At 34.5% G+C, this 24,210-nt stretch overlaps 2 protein-coding genes across 2 annotated transcripts in view; one reads left to right on the top strand and one right to left on the bottom strand.

Moving 5' to 3' along the window:
- Window positions 1-24,210, bottom strand: part of LOC113404122 (glycine cleavage system H protein-like) — a 90,052-nt gene that overhangs the window by 23,490 nt on the left and 42,352 nt on the right. The window lies entirely within an intron of this gene.
- Window positions 2,879-24,210, top strand: part of LOC113404142 (protein furry) — a 118,414-nt gene continuing 97,082 nt past the window's right edge. Inside the window, exons 1-24 of the mRNA XM_026644925.2 lie at window positions 2,879-3,125; window positions 5,203-5,247; window positions 5,627-5,757; window positions 6,054-6,278; window positions 6,709-6,860; window positions 7,022-7,221; window positions 7,499-7,714; window positions 8,004-8,127; window positions 9,127-9,348; window positions 9,542-9,776; window positions 10,175-10,796; window positions 10,932-11,115; window positions 11,374-11,573; window positions 11,971-12,170; window positions 12,826-12,899; window positions 13,047-13,168; window positions 13,484-13,663; window positions 15,289-15,411; window positions 17,980-18,147; window positions 18,832-18,981; window positions 19,246-19,409; window positions 19,804-19,961; window positions 20,287-20,397; window positions 21,148-21,302. Coding sequence (XP_026500710.2) covers window positions 5,688-5,757; window positions 6,054-6,278; window positions 6,709-6,860; window positions 7,022-7,221; window positions 7,499-7,714; window positions 8,004-8,127; window positions 9,127-9,348; window positions 9,542-9,776; window positions 10,175-10,796; window positions 10,932-11,115; window positions 11,374-11,573; window positions 11,971-12,170; window positions 12,826-12,899; window positions 13,047-13,168; window positions 13,484-13,663; window positions 15,289-15,411; window positions 17,980-18,147; window positions 18,832-18,981; window positions 19,246-19,409; window positions 19,804-19,961; window positions 20,287-20,397; window positions 21,148-21,302 — 4,055 coding nt within the window. The 5' untranslated portion in view covers window positions 2,879-3,125; window positions 5,203-5,247; window positions 5,627-5,687. The remainder of the gene's footprint in view (window positions 3,126-5,202; window positions 5,248-5,626; window positions 5,758-6,053; window positions 6,279-6,708; window positions 6,861-7,021; window positions 7,222-7,498; window positions 7,715-8,003; window positions 8,128-9,126; window positions 9,349-9,541; window positions 9,777-10,174; window positions 10,797-10,931; window positions 11,116-11,373; window positions 11,574-11,970; window positions 12,171-12,825; window positions 12,900-13,046; window positions 13,169-13,483; window positions 13,664-15,288; window positions 15,412-17,979; window positions 18,148-18,831; window positions 18,982-19,245; window positions 19,410-19,803; window positions 19,962-20,286; window positions 20,398-21,147; window positions 21,303-24,210) is intronic.

Raw genomic sequence — 24,210 nt, 5'->3', positions numbered from 1 at the left:
CTATAGGACTCACAGCCGTGAATTAACGCCCGTTTATAGTGGGAATGATGCATACACGTATTTTCGAAAGCGAAAAAAATAATCATGTCTAGAGATAATTAGATTGTGATCGACATATCATTTATTATATCGCTAAACACCAATTATTTCCGTAATCCAGTAATAGCCAATTCAGTATCTGGCTGCGCGTAGACTGTGATGGTTTGCACGGTTGAGCACGTCCAACTAGCTACAGGTTCCGTGCTGCAGCAGATCCTATCCGCAGAGATCGTCATTCTTGACGATTTTATTGCCCACTACGTCGAATGACATACATCACGAACTAACATTCGTGGGTAGATTTGTTCTTGACTTCGCTTTAGCATATGATTTGAAAACTGTTCCCCTCGCCAACGCAAGTACCAAACGTGGAGGATCATATATATATTCCCCGTTGGACCTTTTACTGACTTCTCTCCCGGACGGCCACAAGGTTATCGTCGATCCCCCTTTGTGATCGTAGAACCACTGTCTCGTCCGCAGTACAGTGAAGTTTGCGTGCTTCTCACGCCATCGCTTTGTAAGCTGCCGCTGAGTGTGGCACTACAGGTCAGCGGAATTGGAATGAGATGCGGTCCTTTTTTTGTATATTACCAATGGGGACAGATGTGATTCTCTCTGGATGATCTAAACGTTGTTGGTGACTATGGCGCCGATGTTATGCTTCAGAGTATGAAACTGATCATTCCGTATTGTACAGTGCTCATGGAGTTCAAATCCCACGCTTATTGTAGTTGCTTCTGCAAAACGGCGTCACGCCTATCATCTTCTCTCTTTCCTCTGCATATCAATGACTTGTTTCAAATCAGTAACATTCACTGCTATGCAAACGAATGTACCTTATACACCGGCCGTGTTAATATTTCTCGAGAATACGTCGACGAAAACCGGAACGAACTTGCGTCGGAAATCAAGCATTTGTTAATCAAAAACTCGGAGTGCAGCCAGAACTTAGTTCAATTCAACCCGGAAAAGGCAAATTAAATGTTAAAAGCCACCATTCGTCGTATCTCCACGATTCAAGAATATTTCCATTGGTGCCACAGCTATTATCGGAATACTTGGCGTTGATGTTTCGAACCTCAGTTAGTTTCGCGGTCAGTTGGAAGGTAAAGCCAAATTGGCATATAAACAGCTTGGTGTGCTCAGCAAGGCAAACGATATTTCAATATGGCGATCTTTATTTTACTAACACTGCAACGTAATTTTGGACTTTTCTTATAATTTCAAAAACACTGACCAAAGGACTTGAAATATTATATTCGGTTTAATGTTGCGAAACTGCTGAGTGTTGACATATCGAGAAAAGAACACACCCACGTGAGTTTTATATTGAGTTTTATACCCAAAATTTTTATACGTAAAGTAATTTATATTTTATGAAATTATCAAGTTAATACAGAAAAGCAACAGTCAATATTTTCTTAAATTTACTTCTTTGGGACTTTTTTTTTCCGCGAAAAAATATCTTCTGCAGGAAAAAAACCTATTTATATCGGCTGCCGACAAAGTAAATTGTCATAAGACCTTATTATGCTATGAAAGTAACTAAAGGTACCAGGCATTTTTTACAAATATCTTACTTTTGACAAACCTATGCGTCTGGATTAGTAAACTTGATACATGTTGTTATATAGTTAGTTGCTGACACTAAACCAATGTACTATATCAGAGACAGAATTACTTATATAGTAAGAATATCAGGATAACACCTTATTTGTATCATGCAATTCAACGCCTTCTCGGACATAATAGCAATAATATACCTACATGATACATGCAACATACATGTTAATGTTTTGCATTATTATCCGAAACAAAATTTCCTGTTATTTATGCATTTCCCTAAAATTTTACATCAGATTTATAGTTAAAAAATATTTATAGTCTCAAGTCATAAAACATTCTTTTTTTAAATTGTAATTTAAATATTAATGTTACATTCTAAAACTCTATCAGTCCGTGAGTAGCTTAGCTGTAAAGCATGACGGCATGCTTTCAAGGCTAAGCTACTGAACTTGAAGAAATTTCTTAATTAATTGTCATGAAGTCAGCTTGAACCCCATGAAAGACAGGGACATTTTTATACCTAAAACCTACGATAAACCAACCACCCGCCCGCTCTAATACGCGGGCTACAACTTGTATTTAATATATTGGTCATGACTATATTATATTTATAATCTTAGTTAAATAGCTTTTAGTTGTGCTTGTATAAATCTCATTAAAAAAATATCGAAACATAGAATAAGGAATTGTATGACAAAATGAAACGTAAAACGTCACATTGACGTTTGACATCCCTCCATCCTAGGCCCGTTTTCATCGATGTCGATAGGATTGTGAATAATGATGCTTCCGTAGCTTTTTTTAATTCCCTGTCCGTTTTTGAAGAAATGATGGAATGCAATAAGAATGGAAATAATTATTATATCTAAGATTATGATAACTGTGGTTATTCTTCACTATTCAAATTAGTATTGCTAGATTGTTCGGTCCCCATGTATGCCAGAGACATTTCAATCGTGGAATTATTAAAAAATAATTTTCGTTAACAAATCCAACTTAGAGAGTAAATAGGTAACAAATGTACGATGGTTTTTTAGATCTACAATTAAATTAACATTCAATACAGACTAATCATTAATATTATACATTTGTTTTCAATATTTTTTAAAGGAAATATGTATCAAGTTAAAATTACTTATTAGGTTTTTACTATAGTGATTAATTACTTTAAATGTGATATGAATGAAAAGAGCTATTTTGATTTTTTTGAGACTGCTTGAACTGGAGCATATAATTTTATCGTCATAGACAATATAAATCGATTTAATTCCATAGTATAGTGACCTTAAAAAGTTCTTAAAGTAATGCGTATACGTAACTTGGTCGTATAAACCTATGTGTCAAATAAATGCTAAAATCTCTATCAAAAACTTAATAAAACAGTTAATTTGCCAATGACGGGGTGATTGTGGAAAATTCGATAAAATTTAGTTTTATTGTACCTGATTGTTTTATTTGTTTGAACAAGATGTTAATATTTCGAGTTATAGCAGGACTAATGCCGAGCTAAAACCGAGGTATTTTAAACGCATTTTGTTTTTCAATTATTATAATGTGTATTGATTTTATTCTTCGTTAATCGTTAAGTTTACTTATTATTGTTGTTTCTTATTACTTTTTATCTCTTGTATTTGTGACACTAACGTCACATCTGTTTGTGGTTTAATTAATTTATAAAATATATCAAACAAAATATAACAAAAGAATCATAGTAAAATTTATCAAAACAATCTTCTGTTATCAACAATAACTTACTTTACATTTTCCGTTATTGTGTGTCAAATATTAGTAAAATAATTTGTTTGATAATATTTGCATTGTAAATAACTCGATTTGAGTTTATTTCATAATATTTTAATGTAAAGGACAAATATATATACAATAAGTGTATGAGAACTAAAAATAGTATTGAAATAAACAAGCTTTATTGAGACACAATTGAGCTAGTATAAAGTCATACACATATTAACTAATAATATGGCCATAAGCTATGTACTGTATGATCATTTCAAATGACAATAATTTATTTCAATGAATCATACTGATGAATTAATCTTAACAGTTTTGCAACTGTTTTGTTTCTATTTTACGTATCTAAGATTTATTTATTTAAAATTATCATTTGATGCTTGTATGTTTGTGCAAATTGCAAAGCGATTTTTAATATTTTTTCATTTATTTTAAAATTATATTAATTGCTAGTGGAATGTATATATTCTAGATTTTGTGACAATATCCTTATTTAGCATGTACAACATAGTTGTGTAATCTTTTCAAATATTGCAAAAATTGCATAAATTGCATTTATATGGTTATTTTAGTACCTATTATTCATAGATAATACCAATCATTTGAATACATAAGTCAGATACACCATTAGGTTGTCACTCTGCAAAACTTCTTTTCATTGAAAGTATGATGCCAAGTCTGAAGTCCTACTCTCCTATAATATTTGAATTTTATAGTTTTCATTATTTATCAATAAATTAATTCAATTTGTGTTCGAGACATGATATTCTGCCAATGTCCTATAATGTGGTAGTTAGAATTAATTTATTTGTTTATGTAATCATATCAAACTTGTTTGTCTAAATTACATAAAACTATATTATAGTTCTCTCCCTTCTTTGCAAATCGGATGACACGAGTTAATGAGTGGGTACATTATTCTTGGTTCAAATGATAAACTACTAATTGTAAGACTTATGAAATGAATGAAAATCTGCACAATGTTATATTTCAATTTATTTAATTTAGCAAGGCGAATTTTATTGTTATTCAAATAGTTTTTTACTTTCTTACATTATTATTTATCCTCATCAAATATATGTGTGCCTAAGTCATGCTAACTATAAATATGTATATTATAATCAGAATCCAAAAATGTTATCAAGTATTTATGTAAATGAAGAAGAGAGACAAATTGAATCACATATTTCTTATTAATATTGATTATAACAATATGATGTTTAATGACATAGCATTGCATATAAAATTTAATTGTTTCTGTAATATGACTATACAAGTTTGCATGGTTCCAAGACCAAGAACCATCCACTCAAAATTTATTTAACAACGAGAACACTTGACCTTCATAAGAAAAAGTTTTTGTAATTTTGTTTGGGTTTGAAGGTTGAGTAGCCCAATATCATCAGGGCACATGTCATCTCAGAAACCGTTGTTAGCATTGGCATGTCCTGTGGCTACATAATACATTCTCAATTTTAAGACGTTCAAATCAAATAGTACTAAGTGTGTTTTTATGAACACTTTGAGTCATAAACAATCTTTATTATAGCTTCCACTTACTCAGACTATAAGTAATACTAAGAAGAACCAGCAAGAACTTAGTAGATTTATCATTCTTATCAATAAGATTTATAAGATCTCTTTTATCAACTATATGGTAAACAATGTGTCACTCTGTCTCCCAAAAGTAAATATAAAAAGAACATGCATTTTAAAATAATACAATCTTCTTTATTGTAATATAAGCATATGTATATATGTTGCTAACTGAAGTTTGTGTCTCATTTATAATCATACTATTATTAAATATTATTATTTAAGTTAAACTTCTTTAAATTTTTCTAGGAACAATGTTGCAGATGGGAGTCTTGTTTAATGATGTTATTAAAGGTAAAACGCGAAGCCGACCCAATGTTACTGTTATGCTTCCTAGAATATCATGAATCACTTAATAGACACTAGTTCATTCAACAAAGGCTTGTTGCCCAGGTTGATAACATCATAAACATGTAAATCAATATATACTAAATTCTTATCAGATTTTTTAACAATGCAATCCATTTATGTGCGATGCAAAAGACCTGATTTCAATGCCTTAGTACCAGGACTACTATTTTGTCACAATATAATTCATAGTTAATTCATGTTAAAAGCTATTTTTAGCTGGCTTATTTTTTCTTTATCACAAACACTTCATTCAATCTCATAACCATTAATCACATTTTTAGTATTATTATTTCTGTGTTTTGTATTTTTTTTTCTATTTTAGTGACATAATCACAAATCAACCATATTCCCATCTTAGCTGATAAATAATTTGCATATACAATATGATGACCTCGGAGGAATCCGACTCTTTGAGTACAATACCTTCAGACGGCCACCCCGAAGATGCATCAGGTTTGTATATGTTAGGTATTTTATAATCATTTTAATTTATTTAAACACTAACCCATTTTCTGAATAGGATTTTCCATGAAAAAAATGAGCATTATCATAATATCCTCAACATACACATTAAAAATAAATGTTTTGACCTGCACAAATGTAATATTTCTAGTTATGTCTAATATGTAGAAATTAAAAAATAAATGGTCATTACACCGTATTTGGATGCAGTTTCCTCGCTTATAAAAATGTATTAAGCACACATTTATCTTTTCTTTATTATATATTTTTTTTCCTTACTTTCTCAGCATCAGGCACTGAAGAAGCTCCTTCTTCTATGGTATCAAGCGAGGCGGAATCGGATGGCAGTGTGCTGTCCGAGCCCCCACGTCACGATACAATAGACAATATGTTGAACCACACTGAAACTGGCTCAATGGACCAGACACAGAATTCACTTGACAAGACCCTCGGGCCCACAGCCGATGTACGAGCGGTTGGCAGTACTTTAGCATCTTTAGTTTCTACAAGAGGTAGGAGTTTACGTGGTTTCATTAATTGGGTAAACCAAAGTGGCAAATTTGGTTTTAACCGAAAACTACATTTTTGATGATGAAGTTTTTTGCCAATTTATTCTTCAAATAAATTTATTCATGTATAAAATTACCAATGAGAGACATGTAAACACAATATGATTCAATTATAACTAAAAATTAATAATACCTACTATTAATTCATCATTATATATTTGAAAATACAAACAGGAAAAAGGATGAATACTTATATTGTGTACAAGTGCTTGATAAAAACATGCCTATAGAGTCTAATGTTTAATAGATTTTACACGCTGTAATTTTATAACAAATTGTATTTATAATAATATAATTTTTTTATATGACTAATGCTTGAAGAACATAATGACATACAAATCTATAACTATTAGGAAAAAAATAATTTTTCTAGGCTCAATGCTGCCATGGGGTCCCAACAAGGGTGTCTTCGTTCCTACATCAGATACAGATCTAAGACCAGGGGAGTATGTAATGCGTCTCCTCTTCACGGAGTTCACTGTGCAGGCTGAGAGGAAGATGGAAGCGGTTATGGCTGAGCCCTTGGTATATTTACAGTAATTTATTTATTTTCATTATCATCATTATACTATCGAATTTTAAAGAATATAATTTCATAGTTATACAATAACAACTGCTTTTTTAGTATAACAAATTTTAAATAATAAAATAAAGTGTCGAATTATAATGTTTTATTTTTTTCTCAGGAAAAGCCACTCAACAAGACCCTGCAGAGAGGTGAAGACCCACAGCTAGATCAAATCCTCTCTGCATTTGGTACAGTAGCAGAACACTGCCTTCCGTCTCTGCTGCGAGCCCTGTTCGGCTGGTTGGAGAGGCAGATGGCGGAGTCGCCACAACTGAGTGAACAAGCCAAAAAACCTCATCAAGATTTGAGAAATAAAAGGTGAGTAAAATATTGATTTCCATTAAAATTTGCAACTAGTCTTAATGATCACCATCAAACAGACTCCAAATAACATATATTGAAGCGTAATAATATAAAGTACTTACAAATAAAACAATATTTAAAAAGAATATTTTTGAGCTATCAATAACTCAATGTAAGAGTGGACAATAAAAATCGACGAGACGTAATATATGGGGCTATTTAAAGAGCTCGCATAAAAAAATCAATACAATATAAACAGATAAAGTTGAGTATTTTTTTTTTTTTATTTCAGCATAATCTACATAGTATCAGGCAGTGGAGCTGGAACCGAGCAAGTTGAACGAAGTTGTGAGGAGCTCCAAGCGGAGCGGCGAGATTTAGCCGTGGAGTTCCTCTTCTGTCTTGCCTTGATTGAGGTTTTGCGGCAGCTACCCTTCCACCCGGGTCATGAAGATCTCGTGCAGTACATAGAGAATGTGGCCTTCAAGCGATTCAACTATAAAGAAGGGTACGAATTTGTTAAATACTATCTAACGAGCTGCTCCTGTGGTTTCATATGTTATAATATTTACTATTCAACCTATGGAATCATTTTTCAAATAAGATTGGTAGGGTCTGAGCCATAATATTAAAATAAACAAACATCTAGCTTTATATGGTATGTTAGATAATTAAATATGACTAAATAAAGTTGGAAATCTATTGGTATCATCCATACTAATATCATCAAGTTATTATTAGCTAAAGTATTCCGATTCCTCGATCAGATTGTGAGATGTTATTATTTATTGTTCCAGTTTGCAGTCAAACCCGAATGCAGCTAACGTGCACATCATAGCTGATTTATACGCAGAAGTTATTGGCGTGCTTGCTCAGTCACGTTTTGCCTCCGTGCGAAAACGATTCACAGCTGAATTAAAGGTGTGTATATTGTTTGTGATAATTAATAATGTTTGAAAATACTTCATCTTGTCATAGTTGTAGGATAATGTAAGTGCACTTTTTGTGTTGTGATTGCGTACACTCTTGTGTACTAAAATATGTCCTGTGGATTGTCTTGTGTGAGTGTGTTTTCGGCCGGTAACAGGAGAACATTATGACGAATTCATTTGTAATAACACCGAAATGTATAAACGACATGAGTACTGTAAATCACGTGGTCATAAATATACTAAAAATAGACTAAAACTAGACATCGTTTGGACACGAAACAAATGAATTTGTCTGTATAGATGTAGTCACTCATGAAGGCGCCTTCTTCCCCTTTAAATTATTAACGGATGAGTGACTGATTGTGCTTACAAGATGTGTTGGTGTGCGTGGGACGACAAAGAGTAAAGCAAAAAAATACAAATCAGATTATATTTTATTTTAATAGGCTGCACACACTCGGAGCCATTTCATGGCTACTTAAGGCGCTCCTTATTGTACAATTTACATATAATTTCTACAATAATATTTAGTATGGGCTTTACATAATTTTACATTTAAATAATTAAGTAAGTGCGATGCCATATCGCTCCTTGTTAACGTTCATTTGCATCAAAAATTACTCTTCCAATCGAGCTTATAAAATTAAGAAAATTTTAAGTATAATTTTCCTAGAAAGGCTTCACATATATCATTAAAGTGCGTAAAAAATTGAAAATAGCACTGAATATATATATTTTTTTGATAATTACAATTTGACAAAAAATAAACCCGCTGAGTGTCTTTCGCCGGTTCTTTTTAGGTCAAGGTGCTTGCTTTCCCGAACCGTTGGTTGTATTTGACATACAATAAATAAATGTAATGCTTCTATATTGAACAAAGGAATTAGATTTGAAAATATTATAAATAAAATTCTACACCTCATTTGTAATTTTTATAATTTGATAATTATAGCTTATATATTATTATTTTATATTTTCCCTCGTATAGGAGCTAAAAAGCCGCGAGCCATCGCCTCACACGACACAAAGTATAATATCCCTGTTAATGGGTATGAAGTTCTTTCGAGTCAAGATGGTGCCAATTGAGGAATTCGAGGCGTCCTTCCAATTTTTGCAAGAATGTGCTCAGTACTTCCTCGAAGTTAAGGACAAAGATATCCGGCATGCGCTGGCCGGACTATTCGTTGAGATACTTGTGCCAGTTGCAGCGGTAAGTGCTAACAATGCAAATTAATTATATTTGATTATGATTAAAGTTTTAATGTATCTGACATTATTTTGAAACTTATGTTAATTTACTAAATGTAATGAAAATGTGGATTGTTGTCATTTATTAAAAACACAGAGAAGTTTCTGTGCTATAGTGATCTTTTCTTTATATTGTTGTGTTATGTGTGTTGTAGACCGTGAAAAACGAAGTAAACGTACCATGTCTCAAGAATTTCGTCGAGATGCTCTACAGTCACACTCTAGACACGAGCACCAAATCAAAACATCGCCTGGCGCTGTTCCCGCTGGTCACGTGTCTACTTTGCGTATCCCAGAAGCAGTTCTTCCTGGCGAACCTGCATTGCTTTCTCGCCATGTGCCTGTCACATCTAAAAAATAGGGACCCTAAAATGTGCAGAGTGGCACTTGGTAAGTATTGAAAACGTTTTTTTAAATTTAATAGAAATCCTAAAAGACTATCCAAATAGCAAGAAATAGAGCGTCAAATGACATCGGCCTGTAAGATCTGTGAACCATTTTTTATACTAACAACGCAAACTGTGAGAACAAAACCAATGTCTTCTTGGCCTGTAATTACACTGACTTACTTAACTATTTTAAAAGGAACAGTTATAAACTAACAAATAACTGTTGAGTAGTTGATACTAAAGCATAGATTTTTTCCAAAGGTATGTTCCAAGTAAAATAATTTATATTTTTAAGATAAATGTTTAAGTAAATAAAATATAATATAAGAACATATTCATACGAGAGCCTTATTCGTTTAACAGTGACGCTTTGAGTAAAATAAGTTATTTTTTATACAGAGTCGCTGTATCGTCTTCTTTGGGTGTACATGATCAGAATCAAGTGCGAGAGCAACTCAGCCACGCAGTCTAGGCTGCAGAGTATTGTGAATTCACTGTTCCCGAAAGGATCCAAAGGGGTTGTACCACGTGACACACCATTGAACATCTTCGTCAAAATTATACAGTTTGTGGCGCAAGAGAGGCTCGATTTTGCGATGCGAGAAATAGTCTTTGATTTGCTAATGGTGGGACGACCCATCAAAATCATTTTAACACCGGAAAGAATGTCGATCGGACTCCGAGCGTTCCTGGTCGTAGCTGATAGCCTTCAGCAGAAAGAAGGGGAGCCGCCTATGCCTAGAACATCTGGCACTCTACCCTCAGGGAATACTTTACGTGTTAAGAAGACTTTCCTTAACAAAATGTTGACGGATGAGACAGCTCGGTCGATTGGTATGAGTGCCTATTTTCCATACGTAAGGCGGGTTCTGGTGGAAATCCTCAGGGCTCTAGATGCTCATTATGGACGGCCATTGATGCTAACGAATACCCAAAACGTGACAAAGGAACAGGAGATTAATACAGGCGAAAGGAAACCGAGAATCGACTTGTTTAGGACATGTGTTGCCGCAATACCAAGGCATGCATTATTTTTTATACTTAATAAATTTGAATATATAACTATTTTTAATTTTGTTATATCATATCATGGTATTATAATATGATACTACTTAATGTAGTAGCGGTCTTTTAATACATTTAACTCTATTAACAGGTTGATACCGGAAGGCATGAGTCCGAACGAGCTGGTCGATCTTCTTTGTCGGCTAACAGTGCATATGGATGAAGAATTGCGAGGACTTTCTTTCCAAAGTCTACAAACGCTAATTGTGGACTTCCCGGAGTGGCGGCAAGACGTTCTCGCTGGGTTTACGCAGTTCCTAGCGAAGGAGGTTCAGGTACTCGTAGAATAATGTTATACTGTTATACTATATCATAGTTTATATATTATTTTTGTTGAAGCATGTGTGCTAAATTCAATTGACAATTGAAACGAGAGAATATGCAACTCAGTTTTTTGTATGTGTTGTATTGTGATCTGTTACATAAAGAACTGTTGCAATTCAGCCTTTAAATGTAACTCTAATTGTTATCAATGAAGATTAACTTGAATAATTATAATTTTTGATGCTTCTAAAGCAAATATTACTTAATAGGATACATCACCGCAACTGGTTGAAAACGGACTTCGAATGCTATTACAACTGGTAACGAGTTGGAAGAATGGGGAACCTAGTGCTTCGCCACCCAAGCCTGAACCTCTCGCTTCTATCATCAGAGGGGCCGAGGCTTTGGGACTGGTTATGCTGTGCCAGGGTAAAGCGTATCCTCGGCGCCTGGCTGTCCATATCCTAAGGTAACTGATATGTATTTTTTGGAAAATTATTTTCAACATTTGAATTGTTCAAGCTCGTCCGGATAGGTACCACCTACTCCTCAGATAATCTTTCACCAAACAGCAGTACTTAGTATTGTTGTGTTACGATTGGAAACGTGGTTGAGCCATTGTAGTAATCCAAACACAGCAGATATAATATCTTAGCTCCCATGGTTGGTGTCGCATTGGTGTTATGTAGGGAAGGTTAATAATTCTTACAGCGCCAATGTCTATGCGCTTTGGTGTCTACTTACAAATGGTGACCCATTTGACTGCTCACTTACATATAACAATAAAAATAGATACTGATCATTTTACCGTAAAGTTTTTTTTTTTTTAATTTCAACATTTACATAACTTGAATCTTTGCTTTCAGAGAAACTAAGTACTTGCTTGAGAGGCTACAGCTCACCAGAGATGAACCTGCGCTCATAGACGCAGCAGATATACACGTACCGTACTTCACTGAGAAGTGCTTACCTATCCTGCCACCGACTGAGAAGCAAGCTTTACTGGCAGCAGCTCAACCTGACTTAGTGTGGGTGGCGGAACGAAGCCATGCTGTTTGGACAGCCGGTAAGTAGCCATTCGTTATTAGATTCCATATAGACAACGTGATGACAGGTGGCTATATTCGACTATGGATGGATTTATTACTGATTTATTGCAGTCATAATTCTGAAACCGAAGCTTTATGGGTTCCAGTCCTGAGTTTGATTTGTCTCCGGAAGTATCCCAGTAGTGAGGGATTATAAATTTGGCACAGACACCGTAGCGAATGCTATGGTGGACAACACGAGACGTTATTAGTTTTAATAAATAGGTAAATTAAAAATTGGTCTTGATACTGTTACTAAGGAGACCATAAAGGGAATAATGATCTTTAAGTGATAAGTACGTGTGGGGATACAATTAAAACCTAATCTGTTTATTATATTAAAAAAAGGTTTGGAAGACAATACAATCATCTGATCTCTATAAGTTAGATGAAAGAAATATTAACGAAAAAATTATGCACAATAAGTACGTACTATCAATATAAATGCATAACGTTGTTCGACTACACTTGAATGACTGGAGAAATTGTCACGGAATGTGGTATTTAAGTTAGAATATATTATAATTAAGTCCAGTAAAGCAGGAGGTTGACAGATAGTGCACATGTGTGTGTACATAAATGACAAAAATGTCATAAGTAAAAGCAATCACGGTAATCACGATTTTGTAACAGGACTGCAACACGACGAAACATCTTCGAAGAACAGCTGGAGTGGGAGCTCCACTAATGGTGCCGACCCTTGGGAGGTAATTTTTTATTTAATTTTTCTGCTATCCCTACTAGCAGAAGTCGATTTTGCAATTTATGAGATTTTATTTATTGGCATGGTTGTAATATTGTAAATCTATATTTTCAATTTCAAAGCTCGTTAAACTATGTATCTTTATTTCTAGGTGGTTCTATTTGGTTTACTCGAGAAAAGTCGGGTGCCGGCTCAGTGCCCCGCGACTGTGTTACAAGCGTGGCCGATACTGCACGCACGAATACACGCTCTTTATACAATTATCGAACCAGCGTACGTAAAAACTATTTGTTATTTTATGGACTGCGTGAGGAAGTAAACATTGAAGCAGTTGTGATTGTTGCATCTATTACAAAAAACACTTTAAAGGCTTTAAATTGACACGATTTTTAAATATTGAGTATATGAGTATAAATACTCAATGCTTTATAAACAAAGTTTTCTTTGTAAAACGAATCGACATTTTAACATCTGATATGAAAATGAAAAACAGTAAAATAACCCGAATTTATAATTGAAACTGTCACGATAACACACCGAGAGGTTTAAAAGTTCACATATCGATTTCCTTATAAAACATTATTTCAGACCGGTAAACGACAATCGGGCGTCTCTACTCTCTCGCGGTCCCGCTTTACCCCGTAAGCCCGAGAAGGAAAGAGACGGCTATATGCAAGTATGGAAGTACTACATGACAATGGCATACCTGGTGGTGCCGGCTGTACCGAGCCCAGTCATCAGATGCGCGAGTCCCGACCTAAGCCTGAGGTGAATTAACACATAGTGTCATACATACAAACACATATACACTTTTTCGGACAAATGATATTTTTTTATATATATTATGTATTCTGTTAAGTGGATTGGAAGTTAATCAATTTTTTATATTCGATTGCGTCGCTGTCCACTTAACAATAGATTGGAACGTGAACAGTTATATTATTTTTATGATAAAAACCGAATGATATTTTTAAAGCAATTGTGATAATATACAACTTTCCCCGTCTTATTACTCTTTTCTTAGCTTAGCGTAAACAGCAAAATATTTTTTAATAATAAAAAACGGAAAATAACAGTTGAACCAAATTATACTAATGTTCAATTGTTTTGACGTGGCGGGTAGTCTTGAGCTGCTTGTCTAAGTGAATATTATTGGCAACATTCACCGTTGATAAAATTTGTGACGAAACCTTTGGTAGTTACTAAAAATTCGATACAATCTTGTGTAGTTGTTGATAACATTCTGACGTGTTTCAAAAAAAGAAAACACCTGAATTGCCAAATATTTCAATATTATACTGAAAACAAAAATATTGTTATACGATAAAAAAAATGTAAGACCAACAAACGAATTAAAATTCCATTGTCGACAGAAATATTATAAATTATGTATTGAATACATAAGTATTGCTTTTGAAAATCCTTATTGGATTCAATTATAACTGATCACGTTGAACTTTTCGAAATGTCATTTGGTATTAAATATGAATGAGTACCATTTTTATAAAATAATTCGTACAATATTTATCAGAGACAAAATTACACGTCACATAGACAGACTATTGAACAGTATTTACTTTTATATATATATATTTATATATGGGCTTTTTATCGAAATAATATAACGTCTATTTTTAAATATTTTAAATTTAAATTACATTACAACATTAGGTAACGTGTAGTGATCCTTATTTTGCTGTGAAACTTACATTCGTGCTAATTCAGTGATTTGATAATTATTTTTAGTATTTATTATATCCAGAGATGTTAGGATCTTATTAATATTTAACGCATGACAGTCGGCTATCGGACGAACATATTTAAATTACACGTAATATAATATTAGTGTGCATATATTTTATATAGAGGAATGATTCTTTAGTACTATCGATATAATTTCAATGGATCCATCGTAACATCGAGTGTTTTATATTTTGTTATCGATAAAAATGTGCAAAATGATATTAATAAATAATATGCAACAGTTTATTCATATTATCAATGGGTATTATGATGATAGATGTGTTCAGTTGAGAAGTCGGTGGATACGGTACCTGCGGGCCTAGACAAACCTACATTCTGACTGATTCATTCCTTTGTAGAAATACTCGAATGTGTGTAAAACAAATGAGTAATCGATTCGTCGCTTGATTATCGATTAACGAGACGATGTAAATAAAAGTTAATTTTTAAGCGAGCGAGATTTATTTACTCAAGCGTTTTCAACAGATATTCAAACAAATAACCAACCACAATACCCCTCTAAAATATAGTTTGATATAATTTATTGCTTTATTCGTGTGTTTGTCGAGATTATTAAGCACGGGGAGTTAGGTACTGTTTCGACGATCATCGTATTCCTTGTCTAAGCCCGCTGGCGCTCTGTCCCTCAGCGTGGAGGGCTGGGTCGCGCCGGCTCCGCTGAGCTCGTCCAGCGAGAGCCTCAACACGCCCGGTGGTTTCTTCACGCTGCCCTTGAGCTATGCGCGCTCCCACAAGCATCACAAGCGGACGAGGTGGCTCCATCCCGCTCTGTGCACGACGCGTTCGATACACCGTCTCCAGCACTTGTCGCTTCCCTCTCGCTGGAACTTTCAGAATATCTTATCGATTATCGTTGCCATAATTAATCGGTTTCGTTTGTCTTCCGGTTTAGGGATATCGATTAACATCGAACATGGTCGATCTGAGAGTCGAAAGGAGATGGAATCGACAATGCATTTCATGTTTCGTGGATAACTTTCATAGCTTCATGGACCTTGTCCATACATCTGATGAAGGTCTGATCGTCCATTACATCACTCATAGGTTCTGTGCACAGCTATTGCATATCATCGGAACTTTAATAATAATAGAATCGATACGATCACTCTGACTTGGCCATAATAATAAATAGGTTTATCAGCATTTTGTGTTGCGTCGTGATCATTCATACCTACTTCTCATACGAATACAGTACCTCTCGCTTTCTTCCAATCTTTCCCATTGTACATATATGTAGATGTTTGTTAATATATATGACTTTGAAAGATGTTTCGAATTCAAGTTGCTTGTCTTTCAAATTCAATCGTACCGCTCAGTGGTAAGAAATAGATAGACCTTTCTAGGTTACGTTAAAGTATCATGTAACTAGCCTACTTTGCCATGAGTAGAATCAGAAGTCTGCCTAGTATCTCCTCTGTAAGCATGAAGAAATTCTTTTATTTTTATATTTTACACAATAAATATACCTCTCCTGTAGATAATATAACATATATGCACTAAAACTATTACACCTACAGCTAATATAAAATAAACAACAAATACATATCAGAATATTACAACACACTCAAGCACTCTTGACATTCAGTTTATCGAACGAAAAATATGTCGAATTAGTTGAATAAATCGAATTTATGCAAGTGCTTAAACTTTAATCTTTAATTTATTCAGCTATATTTCAGTTTAGGAATTATCAACATTACAATTTGAACTTTATTGTTATACGTATACCGTTTTATTCTGCCTGGATAGCGCCCTCTTCCTATCTGCGTGTCCGGAGACGCTGTGGGGGTAAAAATATTACAAGAAAACATTCAACGTTGCGTCACTCTTAATCATTTACTGTCAATTGACGTTTAAGCGCGAAGTGACGTTAACGTTGGGTGCTTTCGAATATTGACGTATAATTCGTCGTTCGTTCTGAATGTCCCCTTCACGTAGTCTTCCTATTGTAAGCCTTTCACGCGCAATTTCTAGAAAAAAAAATTACATTCATACTTAAATAAAAAACGAATGAATAAGTTTTATTAACAAAAAATCTATTGATTTATTCAAATTGGATTCAATAGTAGAAATTAGTACTCGAAGGAGCCAAGAGATATGCGTGTGAAAGCGATGATGTAGCTAGATGTCCTTAAATTATAACGTTGTCTATCCAAAAGTAATTATACTTTGTTGAATATAAAGTTACCAGCATGTTTGGCATGTGACTCTTGCATATCCTCAGTGATATATTTGTAGGAATTATACGTAGATATATAATTCAACAGTTCTTTCTATTCGCAGACATTAGACAATTAACTGACGTGCAGTTTTATTTTATTTGACTAAACGTAGTAGTACCCCCCCCCATTTATTTCTACGATCTTTATTTATATAAAAAATAAATAAGTTATTAAATTTTTAACTAATGATTTAAATAAATGATTATTTTTCTTTATACATAATAATGTATCTATGTATCTCTGTCATATAATAATTATTTTTATCATTCACAAATACACACTTACGTAGGACAAAAGTTAAGTTTATTTTGTCTCATTTGTTTATAAATATTTCTCTCTGTTAGATCGTAATTTCTAAAATTTGATAATAACACGGTCCGAAGTAAATTTCCAATTTGAAGATTGTTTCCGTAGACTTTTATTTATTTATCGAATTTGACATTTACAACAATACATCGAGGACTCGACTGATTTCGCTTATCCATCTTGTGTGACATGTTCGACATTTCATATATTGTTAGTGAATAAATATGTTTTACCATTATGACTTCCGTTTCGCCTCTTGTTGATCGAATCACGCTTATACTATACATTTAGTTTTGTGTTTATGTTGCCATCGCTGCTTTAATTCTACGCCTACTCGTAGTTTCATTCGAATCACACTGTTGATTGATCAATACATGTCTGTATGTGTAATATTATTATTTATATTTGTGTAATTTGTTTCATAACAACGTACCATTAATACAATCAACTTACATGCAGAGACTACTGATATGATTTAATTTGAATAAGTGTATGTATAATATTTGTAAACAATACAGCGTTGTACAATTATAAATTTAATCTATATCGCAAAGATTTTGAATTTATTGAAGAAATTAGTCATATATAAGTTGTATACAGCTACAAAAATTTGAAAACATATGGCTTTTTGTGTTTTCGTTTACTTGTCAAATGCTTGTTATAAAACAAATACACAAATAATACTTCTTTACAATTATGTTTCTGTCGAATTTCAATAACAATAAACAAAGATAATTTTATAGTAAAGCAGTAAACAAACGATACAATCCCTGAGTGTAACTTTTTATGTAGTTCGTCGCCCGACTCGCTGAGTGAGCGCAGTGGCGGCGAAGCCCGGGGCGCTCACGCGGCGCCCGCTTCGTTGCACAAGCTCGCGGTGCCGTTGGCGCGCTGCGAGGCGCCCGAAGTGAGGGACGCGGCTGTCGCGGCTTGTGGACATATTAATCCGGACGCGCTCAAGTACTTTCATTTCTATTTTTGATAATTATATCCTTGTCTTGTGAAAATTGCCACAGGTGCACAGAGAGTCCTTACCACATAACCCGATGGGAAGGCAATTACACACAAAAGATACCGCAGGACCAATGGCCTTAAAGAGGTGTCGAAGTGGAGACTTCTTCCTGTAAAGGTTAAACCTATAAATGAGATATTCATACAGTAACAGCCTGTAAATTTCCCTCTGCTGGGCTAAGGCAGGCCCTTTGAAGAGAAGAGGCCCTTTCAGTGGTGCTTACCTGGGTTTGAATCCGATCCGACATCATGGGTTAAGATGCACGCGTTCTAACCACTGGGCCATCTCGGCTTGTCGAGAGAGATTTGTTGGGATATTCATGCAAATTTATAGTTTACACACATATGTAACGCAATATAAATAAATAAAGTATAACTTTGAATAATTTCTTAACACAATAACTTTTTATTGGCCAGACCAGGGGTTTGCATCCTCGGGATATGCGTTCGCTGCCCTACATATTATACGAACTAAAATAAAAACAGACTGTTAATAACTCATCACTGGGTAAAGGCCTAAGATGTTGAGCAGATAGTTTGGAGCCTGTCTCCCACCACGCTGATCTGATCTGATGCGCGTCGTTACGTGACCGAAGTCAACACTACAATATTATTAATTATACAATAATACAGGGATTTATTCGAAGAACTAATACCATTACTGCGAGAGGCCGTCGATCGCAAACAAGAAAATATGCGAAGGCGCCGACGACGTGACGCCCTTCGATTACATTTGAACAAAATGTTGCTCATCATTGCACAAAGGAAAACATTCGCTACGAGGTAAGATATTAAAAAAAAAAAAAAACTAATTTATGAAAAATGTCAAATAACTAACATTTTCATTATCTAAACCAATACCAAGTTATATATAAATTATACTTTATTGTTTGACAAAAACGTATAGATTCAATAATTACTGGGTCTCGTGTCAAAATCCAGTAGTCAATGAAATATATACTCAACAAGATTGCATGTTTATAATGTAATCAATAATTAATTAGGTGTCAAGTTACACAATATTTTATAAAATAATTGTGTGTTTAGCTCGTACGCGCTAGAGAGCGGTGGCCTCCACTCCAGCATCACGGAGTACCTGGAGGGAGTGCGGCAGTGTCTCGAGGTTGAAGCAGAAAAAGATGCTCCAGCTGCCAGAGAGCAGCGGCTCACGTTCGCTGACTTCGTCACTGAACTCATTAAGAGTTTTCCACGTAAGATAATACTTGTACTATTTAATTTCAAACATTTCTTATACAACATGTTTTAGTATTATTCAGGTGGTCGGATTTACGTCGGAGTACTACTTATCGCGAGATCTCCGAAACTATCGGTCCGATTGACTTGAAATCTAGCACAGCGTACTTTTCGCAAAAGGATTTTTGGAAATTTTCAATTCGAGGGAGATGAGAATGGGATACTTAAATTCGTATGAATTTTAACAGTACGAATTTGAGACGATTTATTTCGTTCGTTTCATTCTTTCGCACAATTTCGTCTGTTAAGGCTCATACCTTATAGAACATGATAAATTTCCTATGGTATAACACAGTCACACTCTTTAACGCTAGTAGTACTAGTATTAACCAGGATTGTTCTCGATGGCAGTTGAAATGTACGGGTCGTTGCTAAAACGCGAGCTGTGCAAGAGCCTGTTCAGCCTGTTCGCTGGCTGGTGTGGGCCGTTGGCCAAACACCTCGGCACCCTCGAGCCGCAGCCGCAGGCACCAGAAATCGACGACAGGCTCAACCTCGCCGCGCTCAAAGTAAGACACAATACATTTTAGATGTTAAAACTTACATAATGGTAATTAGATTACGTCTTTTTGTAATTAATTGTAGTGTTTCGATTCGGAAAATGAATGAGCCAGTGTTGATATTATCTATATCTGAAGGAGCACGACATCTTAGTTTAGGAGAACGTATTGACCTTTTAAGAGATGGTTAACATTTATTTTTAGAGCCAATGTTTAATGGCGGCTGTGAACATCTACCATTAGATGGAATCGAAAGTTCACCACATAGTTTTGTTAAATTGTCACGTAATAATTGATTATGTTTCTAAAAATGTATAATAATCTCGTTTAATAGGCAATGAGTGCTTTGGTGTGTTGCGGGCCGTGCTTCGCCCCCGCCGCGCTTGCTGAAGATGGATCTCTTTACCCGTGGCTCAGCGAGATGCTATCTTCCACCAACGATAAGGTACTTATCTAATATTATTAATCATACATTTGAATAGATATTATTATTAATTATCTCTTAATATTTATTTTTATAAAAAAAATACAAACATACATACATATGTACATACGAGTTTGCGACCGAGCCAATGAGAGGTTTGATATATTTGTACGTCACGTCCATACACGTATAATATACAATATCGAATTTAACTTCATCACAAAATAATATCTTATATATTTAAATGTCTGTGGGTAATTATTGATCGGGATAATATGTCAATGTCGTATTTGAGTTGCAAATTTTAATTATATAAATTAAATTGTAACGCATATAAAATAAAACATAATCAGCCTGTAAATTTTCCACTGCTGGGCTACGGCCTCCTCTCCCGTTGAGGAGAAGGTATAGAGCATATTCCACCACGCTGCTCCAATGCGGGTTGGTGGAATACACATGTGGCAGAATTTCGTTGAAATTAGACACATGTAGGTTTCCTCACGATGTTTTCCTTCACCGCCGAGCACGAGATGAATTATAAACACAAATTAAGCACATGAAAATTCAGTGGTGCCTGCCTGGGTTTGAACCCGAAATCATCGGTTAAGATGCACGCGTTCTAACCACTGGGCCATCTCGGCTCATTGTAACGCAATAAGGTTAACTTTTTTATCACGTGTGTACACGCCGAACAGGTTTTCTTTTTTTTTTTTTAATAAATTTTCTTCGACTCGAGTCGTATATTTATAACCATGTTTATTTTATTTATAGATATACGAACTGGCCCGTGAGACGATAGTGTTGTTACTCGACTGCAACCCCGACATCGGACCGCTGCTGGACTGGACCGTGGACAAGTGCTTTACCGGCCCTCCGAGAGTGGCCGATGGATGTTTCATGGCTCTTGCGACCATCTTCAGTGCTAGGTTAGTGTTGTATATTTCATAAGTTACAAGCTAACAATTTACATTAACAACGTTGTCCAAAAATGTAATTATATATATATATATATATATAATTACATTTTATAAATATATATATATATATATATATTTTTTTTTTTATGTTTTTCTAAGCTTAATTAATGTTAGAGCGTGTTGTTATATATAACTCAACAGCGATAACTTTTAGGATGTTTTAAAGATTGACATATTTTGTCTTTAGAAACACTTTAGTTTTATGGGCAAGATTTTCGCATACAATAATATCCATGTGAAGTATTACTGTTTATTAAAATTAAATTAATTGCTCATTAAAAATTCAGAATCTATATATCAGTATACAGCAGTTATGTCGGTTTTATACGGGATTGTAGTCAATAGAGTTCCTTATCAAATCTGTAATCACAATACTTAAAAATTTAGCAAAGGTGTAGATTTTAAATTTGTTGAATTTTTTATTAGACATTTTTTAACTAGATAGGTATTTAATTATCGTTGAAGTTTTAGCCACTCATATGTTAAAGAGCAAATATTTGTTAAGATTTTCTATTGGGGTATGCGATAGTGATGGTAAATTAATAATTAAGTTCGTTATAGTTTTTAATTATAATATAATTGTGAAATACATTAAAAACTAAATTAATTGAGATCCTCATTTCCCATATGGCTTTATCGTTTGGTTTATCGTCCTTCCATCTAAATTTAACAGGAATTTAGGATTGAACCTACGCCGCGAAATTAACTAAATATATAATTTATTTTCTCGTAACTCGATTTTACTATAATAAGATCGAGCTTAAAGCGGTTAGGGGATATTATTTGATATCTTATATAGAGAAATAACTTATTGCACAATGCTACAAGAATCTTTATGGTCACTTTAAAAAAATATTTACACATTTTAACAAACATCGAGAGCCGAGATGGCCCAGTGGTTAGAACGCGTGCATCTTAACCGATGATTTCGGGTTCAAACCCAGGCAGGCACCACTGAATTTTCATGTGCTTAATTTGTGTTTATAATTCATCTCGTGCTCGGCGGTGAAGGGAAAACATCGTGAGGAAACCTGCATGTGTCTAATTTCAACGAAATACTGCCACATGTGTATTCCACCGACCCGCATTGGAGCAGCGTGGTGGAATATGCTCCATACCTTCTCCTCAACGGGAGAGGAGGCCTTAGCCCAGCAGTGGGAAATTTACAGGCTGATTATATGTATAATGTATACTATTCACGCGTGTTATTGTACTGTCCACTTTGATATCTCTCGCCGCTAGGTGGCGGTGCAGCGCACGCCTTAGTGAATTAAAATGTTATATAATTATGATATAATCATGTTTTTAGAATTAAAAATACGTGTGTGTCCTGTAGATGAAGTAAGTAAAGGTCGCCACGGGCCGCACGGTAGATGTGGATCATCTAAATTCATGGCTATTGAAATCATTTATAAAACCAATAAACTAAAATAGTAATAAATCTTTGTTCATATTTAATGGCTCCAGATTTATTTATTGGTTTTCTTTATTGTAAATTCTAACACGCAATGCACACATAAATAATAAATATAAATAAATATTGGACAACATCACATACATTACTCTGATCCCAATGTAAGTAGCTAAAGCACTTGTGTTATGGAAATCAGAAGTAACGACGGTACCACATACACCCAGACCCAAGACAATATAGAAAATTAATGAACTTTTTCTACATCGACTCGGCCGGGAATCGAACCCGGGACGTCGGAGTGGCGTACCCATGAAAACCGGTGTACACACTACTCAACTACGGAGGTCATCAAATGGCGGTGTACTTATCGTCATGTGACTAAATTAGTTGAAATATGTTATTATATTTGTTAAGCTCTTGAGAGGAGTGTATCGTATTTTATATCACGTGTGTTGACAATAGTGAGGGTTTTTAATTTTAGTTTTTCGTTTATCGATGATTCGGCATTTCCGACCGCTCTTCAACGTCGCTACTACGCCTGATCGATTGGCTAAACATCCTCTAATTTGGCTAAGGAATGCGCGTGGGACGCCAATAAAATATTCATGTGATCCCCTATTAATAAACTGTAGTCTAATTTTTGCATCGAGGAAGTTTAAAAAGAAATTCGTATAGCTATTGGAACGAAACGCGGCTCAGTAAAGTAAACTGGCAGAAATTATCACGTAAGGAAATAGCGTCAAGGTCCAGGCGACCTTTTCCTCTATCTCTCTTTCTGTAGCGTATTTATTTCATGTGGGATTCTTAATAAGTTTTTGCCATTATTATTAAATTAGTCTCGAAGGTTTTTATTAATTTATCGTCTGTTATTTTACGTATATAAGATAAAGTGAAAGACACTTCATTCCACGCGGGTCTCCCGCAACATCTCACCTTTTTTTTTATATATATATATCAATATCTCTGATATATAAGTGGTAATAATTCATTTCGTTATGATTTGATAGTTTTTACGAAAATATATTTCGATGTTAAGTATTGTTGACAAAGACACGTGTTGAAGATTATTTGCCAAGCCAAGTGGAACAGCTCAATATACCACTGAACCGGATACAGGAAACGTAACCGGTCAGCTCGTTTGGCAAACAATCTATAATTTAGAGAATTGCTTAATTGAATTATTACGTACTGCGGATACGTGTTGGCTAATAAAGGAGGTTGACGCTTCAATTAACTGAATCTCGTCTGAGCATGAAATGCAATATACGTCGAACTCGGTTGGGTTCAGCTTAGCATCATCTGTAAATAATAGGGGTTTGACCGATTGCCATGGCAGCATCGTTAATACAATATAGTGAAATCTGTTACATAACAACCTTTACTCACTTAACATTTATCTAACCAAGGAGTCTTTTTTTTCATATGAAACCTTTTTCCGAACTA

This window comes from Vanessa tameamea, chromosome Z (assembly GCF_037043105.1).
Source record: "Vanessa tameamea isolate UH-Manoa-2023 chromosome Z, ilVanTame1 primary haplotype, whole genome shotgun sequence".
Classification (NCBI taxonomy): Eukaryota; Metazoa; Arthropoda; class Insecta; order Lepidoptera; family Nymphalidae; genus Vanessa; species Vanessa tameamea.
Note: the sequence above shows the minus strand (reverse complement) of the source record. Positions and strands in the feature narration are given on the sequence as shown.